The sequence below is a fragment of the Chaetodon trifascialis genome, chromosome 11 (genome assembly GCF_039877785.1).
Source record: "Chaetodon trifascialis isolate fChaTrf1 chromosome 11, fChaTrf1.hap1, whole genome shotgun sequence".
NCBI lineage: Eukaryota > Metazoa > Chordata > Actinopteri > Chaetodontiformes > Chaetodontidae > Chaetodon > Chaetodon trifascialis.
Genome location: NC_092066.1, coordinates 14,332,552 through 14,357,126, shown reverse-complemented (window position 1 = coordinate 14,357,126; position 24,575 = coordinate 14,332,552). Strand labels below are relative to the sequence as shown.

The 24,575-nt window shown below is 42.2% G+C and overlaps 1 protein-coding gene across 31 annotated transcripts in view; it reads right to left on the bottom strand.

The window, feature by feature from the left end:
• Positions 1-463: 463 nt before the first annotated feature.
• Positions 464-24,575, bottom strand: part of mbnl1 (muscleblind-like splicing regulator 1) — a 51,921-nt gene continuing 27,809 nt past the window's right edge. For 7 of the 31 annotated variants that reach the window (XM_070974167.1, XM_070974169.1, XM_070974166.1 and 4 more), the window contains 10 exons: positions 11,807-12,022; positions 11,402-11,623; positions 9,671-9,910; positions 8,569-8,622; positions 7,219-7,372; positions 6,318-6,353; positions 5,398-5,489; positions 4,938-4,982; positions 4,145-4,216; positions 464-3,962 (listed from right to left, as the gene is read on the bottom strand). In XM_070974167.1, coding sequence (XP_070830268.1) covers positions 4,160-4,216; positions 4,938-4,982; positions 5,398-5,489; positions 6,318-6,353; positions 7,219-7,372; positions 8,569-8,622; positions 9,671-9,910; positions 11,402-11,623; positions 11,807-12,022 — 1,116 coding nt within the window. In that variant the 3' untranslated portion in view covers positions 464-3,962; positions 4,145-4,159. The remainder of the gene's footprint in view (positions 3,963-4,144; positions 4,217-4,937; positions 4,983-5,397; positions 5,490-6,317; positions 6,354-7,218; positions 7,373-8,568; positions 8,623-9,670; positions 9,911-11,401; positions 11,624-11,806; positions 12,023-24,575) is intronic. The other 24 variants (XM_070974190.1, XM_070974189.1, XM_070974192.1 and 21 more) reach the window with 22 other exon arrangements.

Sequence of the window (24,575 nt, the reverse complement as noted above, 5' to 3'; positions counted from 1 at the left end):
CATGCTCAGATACAGCACAATGTTGAGAGTTCATATAGGCTTCATTTACCATTGTCATAATCCGCTCTGACCCAGTTAATGAGCACAGTCTCATGAAAATTGCCCTGAGCACAGTCAAGTTAACCTTGCACATCTGTCGTGCATCAGTCTCTGTGGAGCTGCTCCAGTCTTGCTGTCACTAAACCCTCAAGGTCATGATAACTGCTCGTGAGGTTGAAGTTCAGGAACAATATGAAATATATTGTCCTACATTGTCTTCTTAACCTAGGAACTGGGCCAAAGCATGATGGGACATAAATACGTGCATATTGACCTGCAAGATATAACAGAGGAGCATCAGGGCAAATATATAATAATAATAATAATAATAATAATACGCTGAATCTTGAATCTACTGTGAATACTGACTGACTGACTCAATGTCCTCACATGACTCACACATCAGGCAGAGACCACAAAGGTGTTGCATGAGCAAATCAAATATTGTTTTATTCAGATTTTTTTCATCCATACAGCAAGAGTCAATTATGGCAACAATAAAATGTGCATAAACAAATCTGAAGACAGAATAGTACATTATCGTGTGGCAACTGTTAGCAAATACGTAATTGGTGGTTGCACTTACAAGTAAAAAGCAGTCAAAGCGTACATGTGCCCTCAGCAGGGAAGAGAAACGTCGCAGCCTGGAGGCTGAGCATCTGGTTTGGAGAAAATGGTGCTTTGGTTGTGTAGCGACTATACAGCAGCCTCAAGTCAGAAACATGTTGACCGGTGACCGTTACATTCATTTCAAAGACTAATTTGCCAAATATGCATTTGGTGAGCCTTCACCTGCTGAGTGCACAGCTATGATAGCAGGAACAACTTCCCGTGAGTCAGTGTCCACTGTCATTATATGGCTATATGAGAAAGTATCTGGGGTGGATGAGTGCTAATATTTTATCATTCTTTAAATAACATGTTTGCTTGGAAAATATTTTATCACACAAGAGTAAGATGACTTGTTTTTGAAGTATTATTTCTCCCCACTGTGGATGTTATCTACTGTATGCATAATTTGAAACGAAAACAACATATTACTGTGTATTCTGTAATCTGAGTGTGTTATCTTTCTTTACATATCTACGCAGTTTCTTTTTGTTTACATGTTTGTACTTTTACATGCAGTCAAATCAAACTATAATAGAATACAAATTTTGATAGTTTTATGTATCGACTGTACCATGGGAGCAGCAATACTGCATGACCAAGTCCAACAAATGAAATATGGACATTACTGGAGATGTCGTCCTACAGGAGGGGTGGAGTTAGCATGACATGGGGATATTTATACCCCTACAACATTCCCTGGCAATACTAGCCACTGATAAAATAAGACAAAAAGCGCATAGCTTTCTCTGAATGCATTGGCCAAGAAACTAGTGCCCTTCTTTGCAAGCAATTTTTTTAGCTGGTCTTCTAATTTAAGAATTTAAATTAATCTAGCAAAATTCCTTATAATTATAGATCTTTTTTTATTCAAAATAATATCTCAATATGATACACATTTTTTTCTCTGTTCATTTGACTATATACAGAAGTGCAAAAAGTCAACCTTCGTCCCTTAGGTTAGAACTCATCATCTGCAGCATTTCTGACTTCTCCGGGTCGGAAAAGTCTGAGCTTTCTCCCTCCTAATCTCACTGTCCTCCAAACATCCAAACACCCGTCAATCTCACTGCTCGTTTTGGCCTGACATTCAGGGCAAACTTAAGAAATATTCAAACAAAAGTACATATCTTTTTGAAATGGATACAGTAGAAAATAATTTTTACTCTAAAACATGGATCTATATTTCAGTACAATGTATTCTCAAACATGATCTTGACATGTTACAAGGAAAATTTAAGTTGGTTAAAACATTAATTTTTTTGTCTACTCAGAGATGCTGCTGTGGCAGCAAATTAATTGATCTCATTCCTTGTATCAAAAAAGTCTTTCATCAACAAAATTAACTGATAATGTAACATCAACTGAAAAAGACATCCAGCTATATGAATGAAGTGAATATTTAAAACTGACTCAACACATTATCATTTATATGGTTTGAAAAAGTTATGAATGTCAGACTATCTCAAAATCTACAACGGCTATACCAATGTTGTCAAGTAATATATAGTAAGGCAAAAAAAAGAAAAATCTACAACTACATACCTCAAATAGATTCAAATCCTTAAGTAGTACATAACACATAAGTTCAATGAAATTTAAGAGAGTAATTGTTACTTTTACATAGAGAGAAAGAACAAAAGAAATCATAGCGGCATGTGAGAGAACTATAAAACATCATTGGTGTTCTTTACCTGCAAGGTGATTGAAAGTACATTTGATTGGGCTGAGACCCATTAATTGTAATCTAAGGCTTTGTTAGGTACATTACAATCGGTAAAGACACACAACACACGTCCGTGAAAACAGAAAAGGGAAGTGATCACAAAATGGACTGATGAATGAAAGGTGATAAACATGTTTCCTTAATTGTTTAAGCCTCTTGCAGATGTTGCGGTAACCCTTTGTGAATGTGATTGAGGGAAAACTGTGCTTTGGTTTCTGTAGTCAGATCTACAAATGAATGAGAACCTTCATGTTCTGCGTGGAAACAGGAACACGTAACGTGCTGCATTTCCTCAGCAGAGAAAGTTCACTTAAGGTGGGTTTGAGAAATAAAAACAGGGTGACCAGACAAACAATCATTCAAGTGCACATGTGGCTTAAATGACCTAATAGACCTTCAGGGTCTGTTGTTTTAAATTCCCATCAACACATGGCTCAACAGTGCTTCTTGAAGACACAGTTTTAGAGTCGCTGCTCTTCAAAAGAGGCAGAACAAGGTGACCCAATGTCGACTGAAGCTACGCCCTCTACTTCACCAGGCTTTAGAGTCAAGGGACTTGACAACTTAATCCCAACAAACAAAAACACTAGTCTATGAAAAGAGGTATGACAAACTTTAGAAAAACCCTCCATTTTTGATTTTAAAAGAACAAAACATCAAAATTAACAACAACAACAAATAATTGTTGAGAAGCCCACTTCTAAAACTGATTAATTAGAGAAATGAAAAACAAAGTTTAAAAAACACACAATGGAGATTCTGAAAACAAAACGATAAAAAAAGAGCCATACAAAACTTTTACCTTCGGTAAACAAATAACACTGCTGAGATAACACTCTGGTTTTAGCTGTATGGCCTTGATGGCACATGACAAGGTGAGAAAAGCTAGCCTGGCTGTGCTTTCAAGGTACACAGGTATGTTGGTTTACCCAGAACATTCATATGTCCAAGACCCTCATTTCAACATCTAGTTTCACTAGTAGCCGTAAAAACACAATACTGTACATGCCTAATTCTTTTGGCGAATAAAATTCCTGTTAAAATCATTGTGCCTTTCAGATTTCAATTCAAATTCAAGGTGCATGTTTGCATTTCACATGTAAACTATGAAATATGGCTATCAATTAAAAAAAAAAAAAAGCAGAACAAATATAAAAGGAAAGAAAGATCTTGGTCTTCTAACGTACCAGCACTGGATGTTGCTTTGTGCAACCACACTCTTGACCTTGTGTGCGTGCAGTAATGATAATAATTAGAACAATTTGAGTGCTATGATTTAGTCAGACACAGAGGTGTAATGTGAACGCTCCCCACGGAGGGAGAGACACACTGACCCTGGCACCAAGATATCCTCCTCTCCCGGCTGGACGTTGAATTTGATGACAAATTCTTCTCGACGTTGATATGTGGGAAGATGGCACAGATCATGTGTTGCACCCTTGATGTTTACACGTGTGATGAGACCATCGCTGTGGACCGGCTGAGAGATGGCAGACCCTCTTTGTCCCATTGCTTGACATTCTGAAGGTTATGTACATAAAGGCTGAACTCTTTTGGCTTGGACGGTGCCAGCACACATTCATTTGATCTGTAAGACATGATGGATTTCACTTGAAAAGCGCAGTGTTAAAAGTCTGTAACTTTAGGAGGAAGGAAATTTAAAACTTGTTCTCTACGCAAAAACAAGTAAATGTTAGACCAGAGCAGAAATAATTCCACACGGAGTTTGTTATGAATGGAGAGAATGTGAGGATTCAAATAGGAACTCACTGTTCTTGAGAGGAACTACATTTGAGTCAAGTACTTGTGACTACTCAGATGATCTGCAGATATTATTGGAATCTGCGGGTAGAAAACAGACAGAGATCAAATGAAGCATCCCAAACCAAAAGCACTCAAAGCGGACGCTGGCCGTCAATGCAGATCAAAACATTTGAAACACATCCTTTCGCATTAAGATGAGTTCATTACTGGAAAAGGAGACAGAGATGCCAAGACAGAGAAAGCAATTTGGCTACAGTTGTGGCAGAATTCATTCAGACGTGACATGTCAATAACAATTAACAGACGCTTCTGGACAGCAGGGAGGAGAAGAGGAGGATTGAAGGGAAGGGAGAGATGAGGGGGGCAAAGGGAAACTGTCAGTGAGGTGGCTCCCCCATGCAAATCTAAGTCCTCCATGTTGTTGACCTGCACACAATGATAAAATGCAGAAAACCGGTCCTGGATCAAGACTAGTAACATGATGCTTCATCCTTCTCTGTCACAAGACCTTTCACTGGTGTTGTGAAATTGTGTAATGCAGCTAACTGCTTACAAAACGGCTTCAACAGAGCTGAAATCAAAATGTTGCAAATCTTCACACAGACTGACTTTAGACCTCTCCTGAGTTCAATAATGAATCTGTCTTTCAAACACGAGGAACATGGTCAAGCTTTGCTTTGTGTGCTTGAAGCAGCAGCGAAAAAAAGAAAAAAAGCAAAGCACTAAAGGGCACAGATAGCGACTGTTGCACAAGCTGTGCGAATTGCTCTAAAAACTGAAAAAACTACCTCATACATACCAATTGCATGTATTCGTTGGTAGTCAACTTTGATAAGGAAGAGTCCTCAAAATGGAAAAGGACAAAAATCCAGGTTACAATGAGGACAAACATTATATGCAATACAGTATGTTTTTTTCAGAAAGACAGTCTAAGAAATGTGTGGAAGTTGTGGTTACAGTAAAAATGGAAATAAATGTAGAAATGTCACAGCATGATGTGTGTACACATGTTGGACTCTAGTGTAGGCCAACAAGAGGGAGTACCGCCTTTTACCCAACCCACCCCTCGCTGTAAGAACACAAGCATCCCCAGATCGTCCAGGTGCATTGAAAGACAGGGTGAGAGGGGAGAGAGAGAGAGAGAGAGAGAGAGAGAGAGAGAGAGAGAGAGAGAGAGAGAGAGCAGAGAGAGAGAGAGAGAGAGAGAGAGAGAGAGAGAGAGAGAGAGAGAGAGAGAGAGAGGTGGTGGAGGTGCAAACCTGATTGGTGGAGGCAGTTGCGAAGGGAACGCTTGTGGCAGATGTGGTGGCTGCAGACACAGTGGCTGGAGTACCACCGTGCATCATGGGAACTTTTTTGGAGGGAAAATCATGTAAGCAAAAATACACAGAGGAGCAGTGTAGCCACACACACACCAGGCAAATGAGGGCAGGAGGAGAGAGTGGGAGTCAGAGAGGGATTCGATTTAACTGGTTCCCTTTCTTCCCTCTGCCGACACTGATAAGAGGTCTTGTGATTCGAGAGCTGATGTGACACAGTGGAGCTGTAGCAGCGGCAGCGACTTACTTCCACATTTCTCTGTATTATTAGCAAGAGAATGATCAACACTGCACTTTCGTGGTAAACACCAGAAGAGAGCTGACTTTAAAAATGTTCCTTAAAAAACATAAAAGTGCCGTCACAGAGTCTTAAGAATAGAGTCATTATGGCAGAGGAGATAAGGGGGAAGGTTATAATTGAACTCCCTCAGGGTTTTTTTTATGTTTTTAAAAGGGTTTCAACAGGTGTCAGGTTAGACCAGCCAAAAGCCAAGTTTAGAACAGGCATGAGAACGAGAGCGGTCAAGCAATATACAGTAGGTTTGCACAGAGACATGAACAGAATAAAGATCAGTTAAATTGATATTATAAACAATGACAGCTGTCATACAGGTAATAAACAACAGTTAAATATCACAATATTTGTCTTTCCTTATGTGGACTCTTACTTATGCTTCAAATCATAAGTATCTTCACGCAACCAAAACAGTGACTCTCAGGTCACCAAAATCCCACATAAAAATCCCAAAGTGGCCATAAATGCAACGCAGTAAAAATTTCACCGGGCGGTTCTATTTTGATGACGTGCGAGTCACAGACATGAGGTTACAGATAACTGGAGAAGGAAAGCTGGAACCTACCAACGCTGGCTGCAGGTGTCATGCACAATATTGAGCCTGCCCATCATGCAGTGCAACAGGAAGTGGATTGGATAGGGAAGAGAAATCAAAACAGCCCATCACAAGGTTCGTTAGAGTGAGGGGAGAGATAAGGTGGGAGAAAAAGGTTAATATCTCTTGGACACAGTCATCAGTGATTGGAAAAGGCGAAGTGGTGAACTCATCAAAAGGAAGTCAGTTAATCAAATGAGAGTGTGAATCTAAACTTTTGTCTGAAGTGTAATTCACATGAATTCAACAAGAGCGATAGTGCGGCTATGCTTGGAGCGATCAAGTGTTAAATGGTATACACACTCAAGACAGAAGTAGATAGTGGACAAAAGCCAGACTCTGCAGCCTTCTGCCAAACTGAGGCCTAACACACCATTAACCAACCCACCCGGCCCCGATCATCCCAGCCCGAGCCAAAGCCCCAGCAATGGTATGACATCAAAATATGAGTGATCACACCATGGACACTTTAATCTAACAAACTGGTAAACAAGGTCTATTCTCTCTCTTAGAAACATCCATGCTGGAGGCTATGTGGAATTACATTAATGGAATTAGTAGGCAGAAAGACGTTCTAACCCATTCTTAACACCTAGTGGCCATGCAGTGCCATACAAAGCATATTGCACATTTGTTGAAGCATTCTTAGCTTTTCAGCTGTACTTTGAGATATAAATGTTCAACCCTGTGTTTAAATATCTGTGTAAGCTCCCTATAGGTAACAAAAGTTGTGAAATAGTCCACAACCAAACTGCTCTGCATTGCAATCTACCACTTTGCCCAACCCCGGCGAAGCAGGAGCCGGGTTAGACTGATCCAGGCATCCTCTGGGTGGTCAGAGCACGAGTGGTGGTTTCTTTGGGAGCCATACCTGATGGGAGGAAAGCAGCCTGCTGCTGAAACTGCATGCTGGCCAGGGCCTGTTGGTACTGGAGCATGCCGGTGTTAAACATGGCAGAGGCCCCGTTGGCCTTCTCCAGGGCTGCCCGCTTGGGCAGGGGAGCCATGACACTAGGGGCGATGCCCTGCCCAGCCAGGCGGAGGGAGGTCAGTGAGAAAGAAGATAACAAAAAAAAAAAAAAAAAAAAAAAAGCAGAGATAGAAAGAGAGAGAGGTGCGTGGAAAAGAGACAGAGGGTGTGTTGGAAAGAGGCAAAAAACGGGAAAGAAAACAAAAAAAAAGGTACATACGTTAGAGGACATCATATAAACGGCATCACAACATCCTTGTGTGTACAACAACAACAATATCATCATATCATCAGTAGCAAGCAAGCAGCAGTCTGACACAAGTACTACACAAGCAGGAGCATGGTGCCTACAGGAGCTACTGGCTGACAAGCATTCATATATTCATTGTTTTATCAGGAAGCTTACTTGGATTATTAACTGTGTAGTCCTAGGGCTGACTAAATGCAACATAAGCAAGCATTAACTATTAAAACAATAAGGCTGCTAACAAGAGGTGGAACAGGTAGGAAGCACAGAGAAAGGGAGGCTGCACTGCTAGCTCCATGATAAACTGTGTGTAAGCAATGTTTAAGTGATGGTTCACTCTCAGACGAGGGTCAAGAATGGTCTCAGGCCAAGGGACGCAAGTCAGATACGAAGTATTTTTCCAATGTCTATATTTGAATGTGGTGTTTCGTCTTGGCGTGAGGCCACCCCTGAGGTCTGAATATCCGTGACAAGATTTGATGATGGAGTGAACTATCATTTGAACTGTAATCATCTGTTATGGTGGGATCACTCCTGTATGGTTTTAAAGACTGTTCCTCTTAGCCCCACCCTTATCCATCTGACATGCACTAGTAACACAGACATGCACACATTTGATTGAGCTGCTCCACAACACTGACCACTGACTTGGACGTAAGACTGAAGCCATGCCACCATTATAGAAGCTCTACTTCCCTAGCCCTCGCTGACTTTTGTTAAATAGGCTATAGGTGATGAATTGATTGTGGCTCCTTCTCACAAATTCCACATTTGAATTCGTGTTTGAAGTGAGTTCTACATGATGCGAGTCGTTGGATGTTGGATGCAGCCTAAACCCAGGAAGCCACAATCATTTTATCACAGGCAATAATGACAGATCAACAGGAGGAAAAAACAGACATTGCACTGAGACAACGACAACAAAAACAGCTAGGTATCTTTGGTTAAAACACTGCTCTACAACAAAGCCACATGCCAAGCTAAAAGGTGAAAGGTCATAGTACCAGGTCAAAGGTTGCGTCGAGGGGTCGCTTCAGTGATTTGACAGCCGACTGAGTCTTAATTAGCAGGCAGCGAGCACATGATGGCAATGGGCCAATGGGGTTCAAGCGCATTAACATAAACCAGCAAGCAGAGGTGCATCATGGGGGCAGCAGTGCAGTTTGGGTATAGGTGAGAAAAAACAAAAACAAATAAAAAAACAAATCATTGGAATGCAATATACAAGGGGATAACAGGACTAAGGCATGCACAGTGTGGACACTAGCTCTACTGCTCAACAAATGATCATCGTAATCAATGATAACTACTGGTCTACATTAGTTATTGTCACACAACGATGGATGAATATAGCGATGAGGATATTATTCAATCATTATTTTAAAGTGGAACTCGGTAATCGTATCGGACAGAAAAGCACATTTCACAGGTTTCTGTTTCACTGTGCACATCATAGTCAGTGTCACATTGCAATGATTCACCCCATAGCCCTCGCTACGTCAATAAGAGCATGTAGAAAACAGTGTGATCAACAGACAAGTGTGGCTGTCCTATTAAGCACAGGTGCTGTTACTGTGAGACGGGACTGGAAGCACAATGAATTCTTTCACTTAACAATGTCAAGAGGAAGAGAAGTAATAGATAGGAAGCACAGAAACAATTGTGTCACAAATAAGCCATCAGACAGAGAGAGAGGGAGAGGGAGAGACAGAGAGACAGACAGACAGAGAGAGGAACTGACTCTGCTTGTGGTCTGGGATGAGATGAACAAGGAACAACACAATTTTTTTGGAGAATAGGAAGAAAAAAGCTAAATGCACAGAATAATTACCACTGATAAAGTACCACTGTCTGATCCTTCTTCATATCATCCTGTTCAAAGCAGATTCTACCCAAACCAACTTGCAGACTTTTCATATACATAATGCCTAATAATACACAACACCAAACAGGAAGTGAGACACTTTCAAACATGAATGTGAGTATGAGCCACAGAGCATACTGTATTTCCTGCTGGGTGATTGAATGTATAGCTTCCTCAAAATTGCTCCTGAGCCTGTCGTGTGGGTGTGAATGAGTGTGACCAGGCTTGTACAGACTGCTCACCATGGCCGCGGCAGCGGTGGCCTGGTTCACCTGGTGCTGGGCAGCCTTGATCTTGGCCTGCAGATGGGCCGGCGGGTGGAAGTACTTGCACTTTTCTCGGGAGCACCGGCCCTTGATGTAGTCCATGCACACGGTGACGGTGTTGTCATTGGTGTCGATCATGGTGCTGTCAGCGGGGTGGGCGAAGCGGCAGTCGTTCTCCCCCCGAGAGCAGTTGCCCCGCTGATATTCCCGACACACCTGGAAAGAACACGAGGAAGAGAAATAATAAGAAGTGGATCCATGTAGAGCATTTCCTGCTTTGTGTATTTGTGTCTTTATGAAGTATATGTTGTGTGTGACTCATCAAGCTTTCACTTTGTCGTTACAGGAGGTGTACAGTTACAGACATCCACTAAACTTAAAAATTCATGAGACCTGCAGGCCAATAAACAGAGTAAAATGCTTTGCAAGGTCATATTCGTCTTGCTGTGTAAAACATTTCCTAGTTTCCTATGCTGTCAGACATGGAGTCCTGAATATTGCTCTGAGCTTGTAATGCTGAAGCTTTTGCACTTAACCTTAACAATAAACAGAGCTTGAGAGTCTCAGACATTTTTAAATTTCTGCACATCAGACACCAGAGGGCAGCATCTTCTTTTACATTAGAGGTATCATGAACGCATGAGTATTATGTATCTACACACAGCAATTTGTGTTTGAGCTTAGATAACTGTATGCTCCATGAAGACAGTAAAGCTAACAGTGGCGTTTACGCTTCGCTTTTTAATTTTCCTGACATGATTTAAAAGAGGAAACTTGTTTCATGACACAAAAATACCACAAAACGGCTGATTGAGGAAGTGCCATGCATTTCTGGGACTATTGTGTGGTTTTGTGATTTTTTTGTGGCCAAACCTTAAAAGATGCTATGAGGAAAAGTGATATTGAGATATTTCAGATAGTCCCAGTATAGCAACATCAAAGTCTGATTTTGGTGGAGGCCTCTCAGAATCAACAGTATAGGCTTCTTTCGGAGAGGAGGAAGATATAATATTTCTGCCTACAGTAGCCTCCATAGACCAGAATGCAATGCTGCTGAAACAAATTACACTGAGCTTTTCTTGACTAGAAACAACGTTCCTTTGCTGTTGCAATGCTATCACGGGCATTACTGAAGTCGCTACTGCTCTTTGCACTCAAATAAATATCCAGCAAGTTTGGGCTCATCTCTGGTGCTTGTCTAATGCGTTTTGTGAAGCATACAGTACGAAAGCACAAAGTGTGCTGGAATTAGACGAGGCAGATTAAGTGAGAGTGGGCTCATGAAAAAAGTAAACAAATCTTAATTACAAAGTAACTCTTGGAATGCAGTCGACATCATAGGCTGATGAGATATTACAGTTTATGAACCTGTGAAGGTTTTATTCAAATTCTTCTTTTATTAGCTTATATTTGAATAATGGTACCTGCGATTAATATTCCAGTTCAGTTTCAGAAACAGTTTATGCAAGTAAGATAAAGAGTGCTGTTATTTGTATGCCTGCTAACCGACTTGTTAACAGTACTTGTCTTGTTTTCAGGGTCATTATCATCATTGGCGGCTCCGCCTCCACTAAGAAAGAGGCACATCATGAGTTACAGTTTATTAGTTTTCCTGGAACTCTTTGGGAGGAGTGGGTTGCTTCTACACAACATAATAATAACATAATATTGAGAAAATCAGTTTCTGTTCATCGGTCTGTACGTTACCTCAAGTCTATCTGTTCTCAGCAGTTTCTGGGCTGCAGCAGCAGCAGCGTTGGGGACTTGGCTGACGTTGGGGCTGGAGGCCATGAGGACAGGGGTGCTGGGCAGGATCTCTGGGGGCATCAGGCCTGGTGACACAGGGCTCAGGTAGGGATTAAAGGCCGCAGCTGCAGCTGCTGCCGCGTTGGCGTTGGTGGCCAGGCCTGGCGTCAACGAGAACATGGGCTAGACGAGAGCAAAGTAAAAGCAGAGGGATGAAATAACTGTGGATAAAATGTACGCAGACTGTGAGCTTTTTGTTTGGGAAAAGAGAAGGACTGACGGAGAGACAAGTCAAAAGACTGAAAGAGCCACGCAGACAGTGAAGGAGCCGTATATGTGTGAGCATTTACATGTATGTGGTCTCACCGTGGGCAGTAGCTGTGGTGTGTTCATACGTGTGTGTCCTCTCACCATAGGTGGTAGCTGCGTGCCAGGCATCATGGCATTGGCGAGCTGCATCTGCTGGGCCAGCATGGCCATGTTCTTCTGCTGGATCAGGTTGTTCCTGCCATTGATCTCGAGCTGGGTCTTTAGGTGAGGAGGGGGGTGCAGGTACTTGCAGTTCTCCCTGGAACAACGGCCCTGGAGACAAAATGGAACAACAGAGTCAGCACAAAACATATACTGTAGGTTAGGCTGCATTCACATTGGAAATATGGTATCTGTACAACGCTTTGGTCCAGACTTTGGTCAGCATGTTATTTTATTGGATGTAATAACTGTCATCTTGAGCATGTTATTCTGATGTTAGCGTTTCGCTCAACGTTGTGCTTAAGTGCAACATCACAGAGCCAAAAGCATGGCTGCAGACTCTTGTTATGAACCAGGCTGTGATTTCATTGTACTCCATCTGTCCAAGTTCTGCAGACTAATTAAACACTATAATATACTGAGCATTAACAAATCAAAGGGTCCCATGAGAATGCAGCAGAAAACAGGCAGATTTGTTTTTGTTACATGCAACACTTACAACATCAAAAATGGTTTAACTGCTGCAGTGAATGGACGTAGTTCTTGAAAAGAGGGATTATACACCCAATGAAATCATGTTTATAGCTATCTCAATGTCACTGACACTCAAACTCACATTAGGTCTGGGCTGAGTCTAACACTAATTGTTAACAACTTATTTCTGTCAGTCCCAGCGGGGACATGTTGACGTGTGTGTGTGTGTGTGTGTGTGTGTGTGTGTGTGTCTGTTTGTGTGTGCTAGCCCCAGGAGATCATGAGGGCCAGCTTAGCTACATGTCCAACTAACGCTATAAATACTTTCCACTCATATGATCCGTATATATTGTGTCAGCAGTCATCCGGAGGTCACACTTCAAAGCCTTTGGATCATTATCTAAGACAGGGATCCCTTTTTGCTGCCTGCTCTGAGTATCCAATTATACATTCAGCCTGGAGAAGAGGAGGAAGAAGTCTGACACACACGCGCATTCTCATGCAAGCAAGAATGCATAAACATTAATGCACGCACGTCGGGGTCATGTTCGTATAACAGGTGGCAGATACGCCGACGCATGTATGACAAACATGTCCATGGTTTAGGAAAGACGTGTATTTACTTTCAGCCCTGTGGCACAGCTGAGCTGACTGTGGCAGCTTACGCTTTCCCTCGCTGACAGAGCTGTCCCCATGGGATTCATCTCCATACCCCGTCATGACTTCATTCTCCTTTCCCATCTCCTTCACTTTCACCGACACTGGAGCAGCAGACAGGTGCGAGGGAAAAGGGGGAGGGTCTCCTTTTAAATGGCAAGGGGGCCTCTTTAAGATATTTTGTTTTATCCCCTTGTCTGAAGTTGCTATCTCAAGTTCTCGTTGGATCTCATTTTAAAATGATTTCAGATTGTGTTGCACAAGGCAGGGGAATACAGAATGCACGGAGCAGGTTTGCAGCCATGGTTCATCAGTTCTGAGTCCCTGATATCTTTCAGAGGGAGCACATGGATGAAGAGTTTGTCAATGATTTGTGTCCTGAAAAAATCTTGGCTGACAGACAACTGCTGTAAGATATCAGGTATCTGTATGTCTTACTTTTAAACCCTAGTGTTGAATTTTTACATTTTCAAAGATGTCTACTGTAGGTGAAATTGCGCATAAAGTGCACACAAAGCATGAAAATGGCACACCTGGATTTAAAAACCACTCACAGTGCATGTGATCCCCCTTCAGTAATTAAAAGATACAAGGAATATGTCACAGTATTTGTAGAGTATGGAATAAAATAGGTGTTTATATGACTTTCGATCTATTCAAAAGGGAAATTTCGGGGGTTGTTCATTGATTGCAGAAAAATTCAACAGAAGCCCACAGTCACTTTCCAGGCTGAGGTGAAGTGTGTACATAAGCTGAGCTGGCATTCAGAAGAATTTTGACACTGGCAACACTGAGAGGCGTGTGTGTGTGTGTGTGTGTGTGTGTGTGTGTGTTTGTGTGTGTGAGAGAGAGAGATGAGAGGAGCTGAAAGCAGGTTCTAACAGCACTCATCCAGAGAGTGACAATGGCATGCAGCAAGGGCAGGGTGAGAGCGTGTGGAGAGATAGTGTGTGTTTGTGTTACGTGAGTTTGAGTGTGTGTCTGTGTGTGTGTGTGTGTGTGTGTGTGTGTGCAGTGGGGGTTTCAAAGGCTCATGTTGCATTCGCCCTATATGACCCTGCCTGTCGACCCCTGGATTCACAACTGCAGCAGTGCTTGCTGTACGTACGTGGGTGTTAAGGTGGGAAGGTAATGTTTGAGAATGTGGCTTTGACTTGAGCTAACTATATTTGCCATTCTGCCGAATCATGCAAAAAAAAAAAAAAAAAAAGCCATCAACCAACACCGGCAGCCATTTTGAATAAAAGATCAGGTCCCGGGAGAGGAAGCGTCAGGCTGCATGGGTGGAAGAGAGAGAGAGTAGAAGTGGCTCTACGGCTGCGTCAGGGAAATTTTAGAACTTGCAGAAGAAGTGATTAGTGTAGGTCATCACAGGCGGGGAGGAGGAAGAGAAATGGAGACAGAGAGGAGGAGGAGGAGGTGGAAGACTTCATCTCTCTCACATCATGTTTGCGGCTGCTATTGTGATATTAGCAGCCTTGAGGAGCAGCTGGAGACGGTGTCCACAGCAACAGAGCAGCCAGACACTCCTGCTCTAACAACAACGTGATTCCTGGAATCTTCTCCATCGCTGGCAGACACGGGAACTCAGCAGAGGAAATACGACAAATACAACCGACCCTGAGGCCACAGCCATTCCAGGAGTAGAGGGCATCCAATTACTGCCCCCCTCTGTCCTGTGTCCTGCCCTTTTTTTGTGCGTGTGTGTCTTTGCTGCTAATACATCAATTGTGAAAAAGTTGATAGAAAGATATCATCTCCCATCTTTCTTATCGCTGACCGGCTCTTTTGATGCCATTCAGGGATTCAAAACTGGAGCAGAGAATTAGATTATCTCCTCACACCAACACAATTCAAAGGTAATTATTCCAATAAAAAACCGGACCGCTATAGAGATCCACAGAAGGCTTCGAATCACATTTTTTATGGCACAGTGAGAATGGGAATAAACTGATTTGTCCTCCCTCTGTACCAGAAATTAGGAAAACAACCACTTCAAGTTTTCTGGGTTCTTTTTCATTAATTTGCTTTTCTCCTCATTAATTTAGAGGACGGAACTATGGATGATGACTTAACATAACGACTAATATTGTTACAATAATAAAAGGATACTATTATTAATAAATAATTCAATATAATAACCGTTAAAATCAAAATTGTTTCCAAGTCCAGTTTGTTTTCAAATGCATTCATGTATTATGTTGTGATAAATCCAACTCTGCAGCGAAGCGTTTTTCTCGACATGCTCCTGCAGCTCAACATGAACTCCCCCTGCCTTCTCGACAGTTCAGTCCAGACAGTGTGTTGTATTAATCGTGGGAGTCCGTGTTTCTCCTGGTGAGATCAGTCTTGCCACACTCCAGGCCAAACAGGGAACAATAATCTCACTGGCTACCGTGCAGTCTGATTGATGATAGGCTGTGATAACACGTCCCACCCTGATCGCTCTCTCTTCTAATTCCCCTTCTCTCACCCGTAGACACACGCCCTGTTTTTGTGACTGTGTGGGATTTAAACAAACAATGAACCGATGTGTAAAGAATGCTGGGTGGGGCTGCGTCTCATCCTTTTGAGGAGAAGTGATGAAGCACGCAGCAAGACGTGTTAATGCGCATGTGTGTGTGAGAAAGGAAGAGTGAAAGAGTGAGAAGGTGAAGAAAATCTGGCCTCTGCTTAAGAGTTAGAGTAAAATATGTCCAATAAACCAAACTTTTGACTTTGCAACCCCTCAGTGCTATCGGGTTATAAAGTGCTGAATGCTTTAGGGCCAAAATACATCTGTGATCTGCTGCTGAAGCATCCAGACCTCTCAGGTCATCTGGGACAGGCCTGCTTACTGTCCACAGGGTCAAAATAAGCAGCATTCAGCTTTTATGCACCACATCTGGAACAACCTACCAGAAAAGCCCTATTTAAACATGTCTTTTTATAATACCATGTGTTTCTCTGACATCTTGCCTTAATGTTTGCTGTCTTATGCAAAACACTTCAAATTGCTTTGCTGTTGGAAGGTGCCATGCAAATAAACCTGCCCTGCCTTAAGCTATAATATGAGTCAACAAGTTGTGACCAGTTCAACCAAAGAATGATCCGTCATCTCAGATTGTTTATTGGACTTATTTACAGAGGCCTGGAGGGGTAAAACTGCCTAGTAATTCAGTAAAAACACAAGAGCGAAAAGTAAAACAAGTTTGTATGGCAGAAATATGTTGTTTTGCTTCCCTATCTCATTAAATGTCTCTTTCTTTTTATGACCATTTCGAGAATCATTGCAACTAACCTTCAATCTCAAACAAGCAAAAACCTTTACTGACATCCTCAGGAATTAAAAACAGCTACTGCGTGTCTGTCTTATATCACTAATTTGAGGCATCGCCTCAGGAATATATACGTCTCCTGCATGTCATGAGGTTCATCATCTCTTGCTGTAAAAACTGCTGTTAAAATGTGCCCAAATCTATGTTCCTTCTTATCTTTGATGTGATGGTTGTTGTTATGGTGTGAGACCCAGTTGCGTTGGGTTGTGGTGTGACGCTACACTGTTCTCTGCCCTGCGTTCCAGTGACTTCTGTCTAAACATACACAGAGATGAAAGCCCTTTCTCCTCACTCACACTGTGAATGAAGCTTTGTTTTGCCGGACAGCAGCGGAGACTCAAAGGGCCGGGCCCAGTGGTTGGTCTCTTTGTCTACTGTGCACTCAAATATGGCACAAAATCTAAAACATATCAACTCAGCCAACATGCTGACTGTGCACAGATCATCTTACATGGCATGTTAACTGGAATTTGCTGACATTCAGTGAGGTAGCATGCAAATTACTGGCAACATAGCAGACCAAAAATGGAGAATATTTAGATGTGGTGTTGTGGCTTTATGTTACCAAAAAAGCTATCAGTAATTCACAATCAATAGTCCCCTTTTACAGTAAAGTACAATTGATTTTCCTTTTGTTTTTAGCCACTTAATTCAGCATTAAATTAGCAGTAAAAGTTTTGAAGTGGGTGAAGAAGGCATTAGAGATCTACGCGGGGTAGTTTCTCGCTGTGGTTTGCATTTCTATATCAGACCATGAACACCAGCCAGGCGCCACAATAAAACGTTGGCGTTGTGCATTTCTGCAAAGTACGAATACGTTAAATTTGTACATTTCTTATGTATCATATCCAGGTTTCTACAATACGTATCAAAGTGTAGTTCAGATCACTGGTGGAGTGACAGCCAGGTGAGACAACTGGGAAGAGGTTGGGATGTTTCCCAGCAGCGTTTGTGGTCACGCCTGTGAATATTCTCAGTTTGTGGTCACAAAACAGGGTATTTGAAGACAAAACCTAACCAGGCCTTTGACAGCATTGTCACAACATAAAACTGAAACGTAAAGAAGTGTAACGTTTCAACAAATCCATGCTTTGCAGAAATGTACAGTGCCAACATTTAGTCTGGCGATTAGGTTGTGAACACACACTCGCTCCCTTGTGATTATGTCTATATCTCCCTGCTGGGACTCAGTGTATACAGTGACCCATGCTGCACAGCTTAGCAGTCAGGGAGCTGATGTGACCAGCGGAGCTTATGGAGATATGGAGGAGGGAGCGTGTGTTAATCTATGATAATAGTTACAATATGTCCCCTGTGACGCATTACCACCCTCACCAAACAACGACAAAGAGAAAGGGATTATAGGCTGGAGCGGAGCTACAACACGGACCACACACAGCGCGATAAGGTGAGCCAGATAAATAAAGTTTGCGTGGATGGCAAATCTGGACGGATTTTCAGAGCTTTAAGATACGATTTAAAGAAATATTGTGAGATGACAGTCGTCTCAGCTGATGTTCAAACATAAACACACATATGCATTAGACACAGTAGCAGCCGTACAAACCTAACTATTTATATAGACACAAACAGACAGACAGACAGGCACACACACACATCAGTGAGTTATTCACACTTGAGAGGGTGTTGGTTCTCAGAAATGCCTCAGGTCAGATGTCACGTACACAGGAGCCCTGGATCCAAACTTAGACCTCTCTGTTTTTCCCTGACATGCCCTCCCTCCACCCTCTTACTATCTCTTTCTATCTCTTTTCACACAAACATGCTTTCATGTGACTTTATTCACGTCAGTTTTCCTCTACAGTCTTTGATCGGTGCAGTGCTGCTTCTTCTCCTGTGAGGGCTCACATGGTTAGTTCTTTACGTTTCATTATCGGTAATAACAGAGCAATCACGCACGCATCGATTTGAGCAGCAGCTCTTTATGAAAACCATCCAGTACTCGCAGTGTGAGTATGTGAGGCAGCCCGGGAACGCTCATTTAATCATCTCCGAGCTCCGCTTCCAAGCGGGAGAGAGAAAGAGGAGTCATTGCGCAAAAATCACAAGGTCCGGGCAGCAGCGAGGCGTCGATAACGATGCTGTTGTTTCTGAAATGACTGAGGTGTACTCTCCTCTCACTGTCTGCATGCCTCACAGTGGAGGATCAACGCCTGCAGTTTATCTCAATGAGCCATTTCAAAATCTAGTGACGCGATATAAATGTTTCTTCTTAGAATAGGTATTTCTCACTAAAAAGCATCGACATCAATAGATGATGTAGTTTTGTGATTCCTCACCATACTGATGGATATCTACTTATGGTGTGTTTATTAAAACCATTACAGGTGTATACTTTAAGGTGAGGATTAGACTACCACAGCAGTTCAGGGCAGCAGTAAAACACACTGCATGTCTTCTGCATCTCTCTGCCTTTCCATCTCTCTTATGCAGGTACATCTTTGTTTTAACCTCTTCGGAGTGGCGGCTTTGCGATGCAAAAACTTCAAAAGCTGAAAAAAAAAGTTTAGAAATATACCATTACCACTCTTTTATATACCTTACTTTGATCCCCGCTGTCTGTTCTAGCTTCCTAACCCTCACCACTGCCAACATTATCTGCACAGGGTTCTTCCTTTTGTGACACCTGGATTGTAGAAACACAGAAAAAGTCTCTTCCATCGCTGGCGAAGTAATAACCACCAATGCAGATGACTAATTTGGTTTACGCTAACAGATTTAATCTGCCATGTATTATGCTAATCTGATCTCACAGACTGTAATCCTTTCCACAGCTCTAATCCCACTGTCAACTGGCCTAATCCTGTTTCTGCATGCGATTATCTCCTTCAGACTTGGCACTCGCACAAGCAGGATGCTTTCGCCCTTTTTCTTTCTGTTTTATAGCGGTTTAAGAAGAGATTTTGCCCCAAATTAAGTCTGCAAGTTATGTCTCTTTTTAAAAGTGATGATTCAATTTGTTTCACAAATTCTGTACAGGTGTTGATGTCCTATAATAAGGCAGGAAAAGCATCAAGAAGATTCTATTGTATTCTTTTTAATTCGACTGTATGAGGGCTATATTTGCAGTTTTCAATAAATTAATAGTTTGAATCCCATATAACTGTACTGAGAGCAGCTACGGTATCCACTCTACATCTTTGCAGACATGGAACCAGCAAATCAGCAAAAAGCCCAGTCAAGAAGTCTTTTTAACTGGAAATAGTGTAAATAATCCAGTATTATTAAAGAAAAACAGTATGACAAATAAAATGCAACGTACAGATACAGTAAAAAAATACTTATTACATTTATCTTATAGAGATAAATTGTAATGTGGAATGTAGAAGTAATACTAATGTAAATGCTACTAGTCCTCATGGTATATAAAGCAATACATTATGTACCTGCTGCTGGGATGAATAACAGACAATGTAGAGTGTGCGGTGCAGTATAACCGCAGTGTCAACAGAGGCTCCAGCAGTCTGTGCGTGTCACACAAAGCTAATCAGGGCTAACACTAATTGGGCCTCAGGTGGTGCCACTGTTTCAGGTCAAAAAACAAAGACACATGATGGATCCTGACGAGCCAAAATGGAGACAGCCTCTGTGAGGATGTCGGTGATGTGTTTACTGCCAACTTGTTTCACATCACAAAACTTTAGAAAATCTGTGAGTTTTGCAACTTTAAGGTTAGGGTTCAGGAAGATTTATGAAACAGGTTTTCACTGTTCCACAAAGAGCTAAATCAGGGACACTGAATCAGAGAGAAGGAGAAAGTAATTAAGATCAGTGCCATGGATTTGACTGTCCCAGATACTGCGATTCTGAGAAAGACTTTACTTTAAAAAAGCAAGAACCAGAGAAAGCAATTGAGCAAGAGAACAACAGATGGAGTACCATCAATGTTTTTCTTGTTGCCTCACATTGTGCCTTTCGAAACCACCACCAGTGGGCATCTCGCTGTGTATCTTACGTTTTGGCTTCAACATAGAGATAAGGGGCAGGGTAAACTTGACTGATGGGCCTAACAGCTGACGAGAGGGAGGGGCAGTGCGAAAAGGTGTTGAGAGAGCTGAGTCTAAGTGAGGAACTGTGCCCTCAAGCTCCTCGCTCACCTGGCTAATGGGAAGATAATGGCAGAGCCGGGTATGTGACTCTTTGAAAGTAAAGAGTATGAAAAGGCTGAGAAGAGAGAGAGAGAAACAGAAAAACAGAGCTGCAGATGGACAGAGGTAAAGCAATTTGGAAAAGCCAGATCAGGCAAACTGAGATTAAAACTATTTCGGATCATCCAGTTTTTCCCTTTTACTTCCCCTTAAGTAGTTTTAAATTTAGAATCCCTTAGATTTACACGAAATGCTACAATAAATGTTTTGTCACCGTGGTTAGCACTAACCACGAACAAGCCAATGGTCTTTTTCAGCATTTTTCTGTTTTATTAAATCAACGTGGGTTTGTTTGGCTGTGCTGTGAACTGATACACCGTTTACTTTTTCATGGCTGACAAACAAGCTGCTCAAAGAGTGCTGTAGTGTTAAACCGCACTCACTGTTAACGTGTAACCACAGGTGTCACCAAATCAACGACTGAAATCTTAAATGGTGTCCGATATTATTCATATATTCTGTCTGCAAACACAAGACTCCATGTTTTTTATGGCATATAGCCATTTCACCAAATGGAAATATATGTAAATATAGATTCTACGTGTGAATGGAAAATGATAAATGATGAATCGTTGGCATTCATTCATTGCAGTGCATCATTTTATCCACATTTTTACTGAATTCAGCCTGATGCATTTGGACAATGTCTGGCTGTATATAGATTAAAGGTGCTTAAGACAGACATATTTTCATGCTTACATCTACAGCCGGGTACAGCAGGTCACAAGCATTAGAAAGCGAATGCATGTAAATGCTTGTTCTGATGTAGTTCACCAACTTTAATAGTTGCAGGGAAATCAACCAATGAGCACCTGTATGAACACCTGCATCCAATAAACTCCTGGACATAAATCCGCTATTGCAAACCAAGTGATATCACCAGTACCTGTCCAAAACACATGTGATGACATGAGTCTTAGATTATGTAACCCTGCAATCTTATCTTTAACCTTTCAATATTAGTTAACTGGCAAAGCAAACAAGCCCTCAGGCTGCGTGAGGTTTTATGGTATGTCTGTATGTTAAAGAGAGAGGAGGAAAGAGAATGAGAGGCCAGAGAAGTAATCATTGTATCAGTGGTGTTATAAAGAGGCCCAGTGTGATGGAGGGACAGGGACGGCTGACACTGAGAAGAAAAGACAGGCTGTTGTCGCTGATTCTCCGTCACATAAGCTCACAGAGAAGACGCACAGCCGCACTGATCCGACAAGAATGCACACACTATGGAATGAGCAGACCAATGGAAGTCTGTGTGTGTGTGTGTGTGTGTGTGTGTGTGTGTGTGTGTGTGTGTGTAGGCCTGGATTAGACTGGTTCATCCACAAATCTCTCTAGCGTGAAAGTGAGAAAGACATAAGAATAAACACCATCAACACCAGGCGACAGAGGCGTAAAAGATCCTACTTACTAAAATAAAAGCTTGCGTCACGTGACTCTGCTCTTATCTAGTGGAACCTGCTCTTTTTTAATCAGCTACAGAGACGGCGGAGCACGGGCAAACAGACGGCCCTGTGATATTAACAGCTCTCCTCTAGTAAAAGCTGTATCCTGTGGGTGACTGAATCCTAGCCTTGTTAATTCAAAGGAGAGAAATTTTCATTATGGATGCACCCACAGATATCCCATTAAAAATCCAATTAGGATTGAAATACCATGTGTCGACTACAGAGGAGCGAAACCCATACGGATCCAGGAGACAGTCTCTGTCTGAATTATGGCATCACTGCAGTCCGCTGACTGGAGATTAGCACTCTACTGAAAACAAACCGTTCTGATCACAGGTGTGATAAAACCTTCAACCTGAAAGCACGTTTGTCTTGGCCAGGTTCTGACACTAACACTGTGCACAGGTGTCCCGTTTCCTTTTCTCTCTTTCTTTGAGCTTGTAAGTTTTGGCGAGAAGCCAGTGAAGCAAGCAGTGTGAGGATCGCACGCCCATCTGCGGCTGTTGGGCAGATAAACAGTGTGTTTGGTTTGTGTCTGAATGTGACACAGATCTATTTAGACAGCAACCAAGGAGGAAGTCTGATCTGCTTATGTCAAATTCTGCAGAGAGTTTAACATGTCAGATCATTCCTTCTCAGGTTTATTCGCACTCATGTTTAATGTGTTTCAGCATTCAGAGAAAAAACTACATGACAAGCAAAAGGCATATTGTGACAGCACAAGAATTTCAAAAACAAGCTTTAAACTAGGATTACAATAAAACTACGCTTAGCTTAATGAAACAATTAAACGTAATTGTGCTGCTTTTGCTCTGGTTTTTATTAGTTCATCACTGGCCACAGACATGGCAACTGTTGCCTGCACGTGGCCATGTGCAGTGTGTCTTTTAATCTACTGTGCAGTGTGTGACAGCAGAGTGAAATACACATTAGCCTTCTGAACTCATAACCATATGCCTACACACACACACAGAGGGCATGATGTGTTGATTTTACTGCACAGAGACTGGCTGGATAATTTGTTTGAAATCATAAAAAACACTGTCGACTAGCAACGCAGCTAATATTTACCCCACGTGTCTGTCTGGCCAACCACCTCTCGGTGTTCGTGTGTTTAACCTGACTGTTCCATCGAACCACTGAATACAAACATGCTGTCAGAATATGGCCAGCAAAATTAGAGGAAAGACAGATAGAGACACCGACAGCAAGAGAGAGAGAGAGAGCGATAGAGACAGAGAGATAAATAAGAGGTATTTACCCGCCCTCTGCTCTGCAGGAATGTAATCTTGGCTCGGGACAGAGTGGTAACACAAAGAAACCCGCTGCAACAGCATTACTAATACAGATACAACACACACACATATACACACACACACAACCACACACACACACATGCACGCACAGGCATATGTGCACACTTGGTCTCTTTTTCTCAGAAGTCAGACATGATGACAGTGGGTGTGTCAGGCTGGCAGGTAGACAAAGCACAAGGTCTATGCTGTGTGCAAGTGTGTGTGCAAGTGCAAGTGTGTGTGTGTGTGTGTGTGTGTGTGTGTGTGTGTGTGTGTCTGTATATTCAAGCTGTTCTCCATGGTAGACATTTACCACTCCTTTTTTTATGACATGGACAGCAGTGTTAGGGGGGTAAACAAGGACCTGCTGCTGCTCTTAGGTTCACACAAGGTTGAGGTTGATGTTAGTCTAGGCCCTTGTGTGTGTGTGTGTGTGTGTGTGTGTTGGGGGGGGGGGGGGGGGGGGGTTACTAAGGTATAATATGAACCATCCTGTCCAGGAATGGGTGTGGCGTGAAGTAAATGAGGCAAAAACTAGGCTGAGCGGGAAATCAAGCAGAGGGAGCTGAAGATGGCACGAGAATGAAAAGAAGCAACACAGGAAGAGAAAACGCGCGAAGGAGCAGTGGACTAGAATAGGCTTGCACGTATGAAAGTAGGATGGTACGGTACTTGTGAAGAAGAAGCTGGCAGTTTACCTCTGCGTGGGTGTGGTGGAGCTGCTGTGTCACAGTTCATTTACTGCAGATAGTAACCTATATTATTTCAGACTCGTTCTCATGTAAGCTAATGAGGAAGGCATTAGCTCACTTGCTTCTGCAACCTGAGCTGACTATTATACTCCAATCTGAGTAGGAATGCTTTAGTGAAGCATTAATCACTGAAGGTTAAAGGTAGGTCACTTCCTGACATATCATTTACTTGCATTTTTTTTGTCAGATACAGTGAAGCTCAAAACAGCATCTGCTGCCCCACACTTTTCCACCTGTCTCATCAAGTTATAGAGCAGATCTAAATATGCATTTAGCCATGAATATGAACAGTTTACACAGCTTTAGAATCAGTGTGTCTTACCTAACCTGCGTGCTCAGTTAATCATTAATAACAAAGTTACAAGGCTGACTTTAAATTATGAGTTCTGGCAGCCATTATCCTTCTCCAAATATTTACCCTGCTTCGACATAGCTGAGCTGTCTTTGCTGCACCATGCAGATACACAGGCAACAAAAAGAGCTGCACTCTGAGGTTAAAGCCAAGTCTAAGGCCAGTGAACAACCACGCATGCATGTGGACTGTTAGTGCACGCA